Source organism: Carassius gibelio, chromosome A5 (genome assembly GCF_023724105.1).
Source record: "Carassius gibelio isolate Cgi1373 ecotype wild population from Czech Republic chromosome A5, carGib1.2-hapl.c, whole genome shotgun sequence".
NCBI lineage: Eukaryota > Metazoa > Chordata > Actinopteri > Cypriniformes > Cyprinidae > Carassius > Carassius gibelio.
This window is the reverse complement of record NC_068375.1, coordinates 32,695,620-32,703,780: the sequence shown is the minus strand read 5'-3', so window position 1 is coordinate 32,703,780 and position 8,161 is coordinate 32,695,620. Positions and strand designations below refer to the sequence as shown.

The following is an 8,161-nucleotide window of genomic DNA, read 5'->3' as shown; positions in this document are numbered from 1 at the left end:
ATAGATTATTTTTGGGCCATTTTTTGTTGAAATAGTCCAAAAAATGTGTACAGTGGTGTACATCTCATCAAAATTTGTTGCACACAAACTTTACCATTTTGTACCTTGTGCTGATGTTATTACCGGGGCTAATGTTATGTCTGGTGTGCCACATCCAAATTTTACTCATTGGTGTGTTAATGGGTATCTGGAGATACACCGAAACTAAAGGGAAACAAAAGAAACAAAAAATCCATGTCAATAGGCAAGAACTTTAATGAAAAAAAAGCATATACACAGTGAGGGTAATACTGAACAAATACCAGCAAAGGGACATTAACGGATGTCGGTACTTCTGTAAAATAAGAACGTTGCAGGTGTGTTAAGTTATTCTTTCTGCTTTTAGATCTGTATATTTGTACAAAATCATGACGTCTTCAGGTGTTAAAACTTATTTATATGAAAATATAGATTTGTAAACATGGACATGAAGCTGTTTATCAGACAAGTATGTTTATATGAAAACATGGAGTCATATAGCAGGATACGACATGGTTTATGAGAAAATGCAGAGAATGGGCATTTAGGAATAGATCATCAGAATATCACTAAGCAAATGACTATGGAATAAAGATGAGTTCATATTCTCCATCTTGAGTCATCAGACATTGTGACACTGCATCTAAGGCCTCGTGTGGATGGTGAATGAAGAGTGTTATTGTTACAATCCAGTATATTCTCCTGGTTGAAGAGGTGTCAGCAATGGCCTTGGCAAACACATGAGCTCAACAGCTCACTCTCGTACTCTACTATATGAAATTGTGTTTTTGTCGCAAACTGCTGTTGTCCCAATGACTGTCAAAATCTATAACCATTTCAGTTCCAGCGTATCTTTAAGCATTTCAGTCAAATTAATGGATTCTAACATCGCTTAAGACAAAACAGCAATTTTATTAGGGGAGAGCAGGTTTAAATGGAACAATAAATTCACCATAATAATAATAATAATAATAAAAATAATAATGGATAGTTTTATTAATAGACACATACAAGTTAAAAGGTAAAATATTACAGTTAAAAGTCTGTTCTCGCATTTCATATAACGGATGACGAAATAGCTTACAAAATGTATTAACATCCATAAAAAATTAAATAGAAAAATTAATAGTTTTTGTAAAGAAATTTAATATTTATTATACATATTTATTATAAAACAAAAAATAAAAACAAAAAAATAACCTCAAATTAACTAAGATACTACATGGAATATTTGTACTTTAAAATACATATCTTTTATAAAGGCAAAAATGTAATTGGAAAATGGGTAAAAAAAGAAATTTTCACTTTTGCATGTATATAAATACTTTCCAATTACAATTAAATCTGCTCTCCACTACTTCTAATGTAGCTTTAAATAAATCAAACACATTTGAAACCAACAGAAATAAAATATCAAAGGAAAGGACTGACCTCTGTCTAAATTTGGAATCTGATGTAAAAGACAGAACCCATGACATGTCTTAACATATTAAAGCCTATTATTTTTATTCCTCCAGAAGGAAATCAGACTTGCACATAAAATAGGAAACAATCATAATGGCCTCAAGACTCTTGTGTTGATTGTGAAAATGTAGGCAACAGCCTTCTTGCAGTGTCCACAAGAAATTTTTAATCATTTTATTTACATCCTATCTCATTTTACACTTACAAATAAATATTGCATTCTTACAATCTACATTTCAATTCTACCACTGTTCATCTGTGAGCATATTTTCACCTGAGCTTTCAAAGAGAAGGTGTCCACATCTGTCCTTCCCTACAACTCTTCAGTAATATAAACAACAAGGATTCAAGGAACCGGGTAAACGTTGGGGTTAGTGAGGCAGAAATATAAAGTTGCTTTAAAACCTATAGGACATGTTAAAACCATGGGCAGGTGCTCCAGCCATGTAAAAAGGGGGAAAACGATGTACATTTTGCCTCAATAAAAAGAGAAACTTTCATACATTTACCATACTGGAGAGTAACAGACCATATCTACTCTTGAATATTTTTCTATCACAGCAATCATATGGTTTTATAACAGACACAGCTCATTCTTGTGGGCTTGTATTTCTACACGGTCTGTCATGTGTTTATCATCGCATCTTCAAACTTTCAGGCTGTATGCCTGGATCAGTTGCTGTATGGACAGTCAAGATGGCCGGTCTCAGATCAGCTGAGGTGCCACTCTAAGCACTTTCTGTATTATTCTTATTGTGCAAATGAACAAACTGCCTTTTTTTCACATTCACTTGATCAACTGAACACTGCATGAGGAGTCTTTTTATTCTCTTGTTGCTTTTCATCATTGATGTCTTCTGTTTTTCTCCAAGAGGAGAGATGGAGAGGGAGGACCGTTGTGTTTTGGTGTTTTTTTGACTCCTTGAACAGTGTGTGTGCAGATACAGCTGGTACAGATTCCAGCCAGGGGGAATCCCACAAGTTCTTGCACCCAAGCTCTCTTGGTATTCACACAGGAGAGACAGAGTACAAAATGAATGGTTAGAAATAACACCTGGATCTGGGGCAGGGTCTGGTCTAGTTACATACTAATCTGGAAAAAGCCTGGGATTATCTCAAAAAATAAAATCTGTTGTATCAGTCCATAATTCTGACTTGTTTGATTTGAATCGAAATAAAACAAAACACTCAGATACACTAGCGATAACAACTCCTGTTTATTGACTTCCATGGACTGTGATTTTCTGTACAGCTGTCAAGGTTTTTTTTTTTTTCTCACTGGTCTTGTTTGGGCTTGTTTATTCTGGGTGTTGGTAACTGGCATTCTGTCCCTGTGCTAGCCAATTGGCAGCTGCTCACTTTGCGCCACCTGGACCGCTCGGCGGAGCCAGTACGAACGTGCCAGTCTCTCTTAACCCATTTCCCCTTTTCGTGAATTTCCCACTTAACTCAAAACTCCCAAAAGATTGTATTCCTCTCTAATCCCTACTTGCATCTACTTTCGATTCTTTAACAATTCCTCCCTCCTTCTCTCCCTGCAATCCTCCAACAGTGCAAAGGCATTTCTGGTGAGTTTTTGTGTGTCCGCCCTCTCACTTCCCCTTTCTTTTGTTTTCTTCCCAGCTCCTACAGATTGTCTTGCAGTCTCTCCATGTAACTTCTGAGCTCAGCCGACTGTCCCAGGTCCATGTCTTGACAGACCCACTTGATGTTATCTTCATTACCAATAAGGATGGAGTTGGTGTACGGCCCACCTTCGTCCGGTAGTACAGTGGCGAAGGAAGTAAACTTGACCCTTTTGCGCTTGGCAGCACTGGGAGAGTTGTTAGGGGGTTCAATTTTTCCACTGGGGTCGTTTCCCAAACAGGACCGAGGATCGGAGTGAACGTGGGGGATGACATGTCCGTGTGCTGACCCGCTTTTCTGAACACTGCTCCCGTTGAGGAGAAACTTGCTCTCCTCGCACCCCTCGTTGCGATCTATCGCAGTCGTGCACTCATCGTTGTGTGCCAGTGGCCCGTGGTTGCCGTGATGATCCATCAGGTCCGCTTCATTACCGAGCCACACCCAGTCGTGGGCATGGTTCATGTTGCCCTGCTCCAGAACAGGGAGCTGTTTGTGGCGGAAGCGGAAGGCAAAACTGACACAGTTGATGAGGAAGACGAGGATAGCAAGGCAAAAGACTCCAAGCAGGGCATACATGCCAATTTCCAGGTCGGACAGACCTCTTGGAGCCTGAGTCAAGTCGCTCTCTGCTCCACCAGGTAGATCCACCAGTGCTGGGAAACTGGTATAGTCCACAGGGTTGTTGTTTTGTCCCCCACTCTGTTTGTTTCCCCCGGAACGACTAGTTAGCGGAGTCTTTGAGGTTGTGCTGACTTTCTTTAGGACTGACTCTTCCCGTTCTACTGCGGTGTTTGTGTATTTCCAGCTGTCTCCTCCACTTGTTTTATCCGGCTCTAGAACCTTATGTCTCTGTTCATTTGTGCTGTTGTCCAGACTGTTCTCATTATGAGTTCCGCTCCTCTGCTCCAGGTCGTTCTGTCCAAACTTCACTTGTACATTTCCTATCCCCATTGCCAAAATGCTCTTCCTCTTGGATTTCTGGCAGGTTTCTGAGATCATCATCTCCACACGCAGTAGTGCTCCCTGGCCCTCGCCTTCCGCCACTATAATGGGCCAGCATTGGGAATGTTCTTGATAGGTGGAGACCACGTTCTCATCCAGTGAGGTGATGGTTAAAGTAAAATCTTTGGGGTCATAGATATCAAGAGGGGTCACAGAGCCATCGCTGTACTGAATCCATGCACTGATAATGGCTTCCTGTAATGTAAGAACAGAAGCATTATTTAAAGGACAAGTTCACCCGTAGTGAGAAGTCATTGTTTCCTCACTTTCATGTTGTTTTAAACTCATATGACTTAGAAACTGATGGAGAATTGTACTGCTCGCTCTCTATTGAATGAATCATTCTTTTGAATCGCGTTTTCACTGATTCGTTTGATCCATTCTACAAAACCACTTTGAATGAACGATTTAGTCACAGGATTACAGGAGGAGAGGAGAAGATAATCAGTGACTTCAGCAAATGAATGTAGTGGATGAGTCATATGAACTGCTTTTATGATGAGTTGTGCATCCTTTTCTAAGCCTCAGTATTCATTTAGTGTAATAACATAGAAAAGCGTGAGTTCCCTCCTTTTAACCTCTGCACAGTCAGTCAGTGAGCTAAATTTGAGAACCAAATTTACTAAGTCTAATTTGCAAAAAAAAAAAAAAAAACTGAAAACCTGTTTTTAGAACTGAAACCAAAGCATTTAATAGATATGACTTCAAAAAATTATTTTACAAAAAAAAAAAAAAAAAATTGGACAAAGATTGGCTAGTACAATTCTGAAAAATATTTCTCCTTTTGTGTTATGGGTTGAATGAGAAAAGGTTGAGTAAATTTACATTTTTGGTAGTTTCATTAGTTTGAAACATTCTCATTTATATAGCTACTGCATCATTGTCCTTGGAGAGCGAAGGCTTTTATAGTACACAGCACTGCATTGTGTGACTTTGTAAGAATGAGAGTTTCTGCTCTGCAAACATTTTAAGTCCCTGAACATGTGAATCAAAGCACAAACTGCCTGCGACTGGAACTGCAGTGATGTCTAATGGCAAGGCTGTCAAGGTTATTTCTCTTAATAAATTCAAAATTTCCCATGATAAATGTAAAAGCACTACAAGAAGAGATGGGCAGTATTTCAAATACATGTATTTGAAATACAAAATACTATTTTGTATTTAAATAAATTTAATCTTAGTATTTTTGTAGTTTAAAAGTATATAAAATACTTTTTGCCAATCAACCTCTTTATTAGACTGCTGATTTCCTGTACACACGACAAGTACAAAAAAAAAAAAAAAAACCTTCTTGTCAAATTTTCAAGAAGCACACAAAAATATCTACCAGGACTAGAAAAATTAGCACATTAATTTGAGCTTATCTAAACATGTAGTCATGTGTAATTTAAGAAATACTAAATAATATGATTGGAAAGAGAAAGGTAATTATAGGATATGGATTATAATTATATAGGATTATATAATCACAAATGCTCAAGAGAGTGAAAACGCAAACGGCAAACTATGCTAGTGCTTAAACAGTGAACAAGAACAGCTTCCAGATATGTGGCCACCTTGATTTGGCAGCTTCTACAAATGAGACAAAACATTTTTTTTCTTAATATCCGTAACTTCCAACTCCAAATGAGACTCTTGCAGTGTTTTCCCACCTACTCTCATTCACTCATAGTTAACCTTGGCCCCTGTGCGTGGGAAAACTCAGATAGAAGCCAGGGAAAGCCGCTATTTTAGATACTTTAATCAGATGATTCCAAACTGCACTGTATGGGAAAGTAGGATATTAGAGCTATTCACTTCTTGGTTACAATAACGCCTGCCAAAATGAACACAGGTGCCACAAGTGAGGGGCTATGGGTTAATAGAGCAAACAGAGGCCAGAACATTTTGCAGAATGTGTTAGCATACTGGATTATTTCCACAATAGTCTCTGTACTGTTGAAAGGGCAGACTGTGGACGGTTGATAGATGTACATGGCAAAGCCAGGTTTAAAATGTTGCATAGTCAGGTTAGTACATGAAGATTGTTCCTTTACCTGACTTTTTAATATATTTTAGTTTCTACTTTGCCTCTAATATCTCTCAATCTCGCAGTTTCTGCCTAATCGCGATTTATCTTCTTTACAGTTTAATTTTGCTTAATCATGCAACCCTACAGCAATGTCAGCTTTTATTTCGGAAATGTTCAAGCCAATTCACTATGGCCTAAATCTCTAGTTCCAGAACAGTTGGAGCCAATTTACAGTAGCCTTAATGTCTACAGTAGCCTCAACTTCTAGTTTTAGAATGTTATGTAACCTAGATTACATTTTTTTACATAATACATAGTGGTCTATGGTAACAAATGAAGTATTTTGTTGGTCATTTCTCATCTCTCTCACCTGTTTTGGTGTGTGCAGCAGGTCCTGAGCAGTGGTTGTGATGTAGAAGGCTCTGTTGTTGGTGGAACTGGGCTGCAGTGAGAGACTCAAAGAGCCCACCAACTGAACTCCAAGATCAGTGATGGTCACTTTATCATCAACCACTGTGATGGCCTTCTCAGCCAGAATGGAGTCAGAAAGAGGGGATATCACCTGGGAAATACAAAAGCCAATTTTCACATCGTTCAGATAAATGCATATGTCATCCTATCTATCTATCTATCTATCTATCTATCTATCTATCTATCTATCTATCTATCTATCTGTCTATCTGTCTATCTGTCTTTGCATGAAATTCACTGAAGGCATTTTAAATAATTTATATACTGTAAATATTTGAAAATCTTTTCCTGATCATTTTTCCATTATATAATATCTCTCATCCTTATAAAAGGCAAGGAGATAAAAACTGACACTTAGCAATTGCTATACTATGACAGACAGGCAGTATGACAGGTGTACAAAGAGCTCCCAGAATCAACGTGTCATTGTAGAGTACCATATTCTGTTACCCGTGGACACAAACTATTGAGTGACACTATGAGGATTCCCAAGCTGAGGGGAGGAAAAGATGAAAAAAAAAAAACTTAAATGGCAGGAAATCAAAAGGGGTGGCAGAAGTCTAAATGACAGGGAGAGAAACATCATGAAAAAAGGACTGGAGAGAATTCCACACAAAATAAAAACAAACTCAAAGCCACATGCAAACTCGTATATAACCACAACAAAGTTGGACCAACACGTGAAACATGATGAAGTGTAAATGGAGACAGACAGACATGAAAACACACATGCAGAGGAAATGAACAAACACACAGGGGCCTCTAGTCAATGGGTTCCCAACAGAACATTTGACTTTGGGATGAGCATTTAACACAGCTGAGATTTTAACACCTGTAGACAAACAATCTTGCTATCACTCAGATACAATAACATCTTCGCAATGAAGGGCGAATATTTCCAGTGACTTCATTTAAAACCGAGCTGCTCACCAAACAGATGCAGTCAAAGAAACTTGGCTTTGAATAAATTAGGAATGGACTTGATCACATCCCAGGGAATGCAAATACTGCACTGATAAAATGTACATCTTGAAAGCAATTTAAGAACCTTTAGAAACAAAATGTATCTTCAAAATGTATAAAAGCAGATACAGATGATCTTTAGATAGATATTTACCTGTATATTGGTGATGCCTGGGTCTCTTCCCACCAGCACCCTTCCATCAATTAGTCGTGCAAAGCTTGTATCTTCCACTTTCAGGAAGTCCAGGACCATATCTGTGATGTCGGCTGACCAATCAGAACCTAGCATGTGCACAAGCTCCCCACCAGGGCCAGCTGGCTCGGCTACAAAGTGTGTGAGAACACGCACCAGAGCGTGCTGATACTGCAGGGCACAGCCTCTGCCCTTCCTCTCATCCTCTTCATCATCCTCACTGTCCCGTGTCGGCCTGGGCAACACAGAACACAGATAAGAAAATGTTTAGTAGCTGTTGTATGATGATAAAGTGGTGACATTATTTTGTCTTATTATGTAATAAGACCCTGAAGTGCAAGGACAGAAAGACTATAAAAAGCTACTGAAATGCCATTATGCATAATCATAATATTTAATAATACAACACAAAT

At 38.5% G+C, this 8,161-nt stretch overlaps 1 protein-coding gene across 1 annotated transcript in view; it reads right to left on the bottom strand.

Moving 5' to 3' along the window:
* Positions 1-237: 237 nt before the first annotated feature.
* The window catches only part of si:dkey-215k6.1 (transmembrane protein 132C), a 203,358-nt gene continuing 195,434 nt past the window's right edge, over positions 238-8,161 (bottom strand). Inside the window, exons 7-9 of the mRNA XM_052596263.1 lie at positions 7,710-7,983; positions 6,492-6,683; positions 238-4,305 (exon numbers count right to left, since the gene is read on the bottom strand). Of these exons, the coding sequence (XP_052452223.1) occupies positions 3,109-4,305; positions 6,492-6,683; positions 7,710-7,983 (1,663 nt within the window). The 3' untranslated portion in view covers positions 238-3,108. The remainder of the gene's footprint in view (positions 4,306-6,491; positions 6,684-7,709; positions 7,984-8,161) is intronic.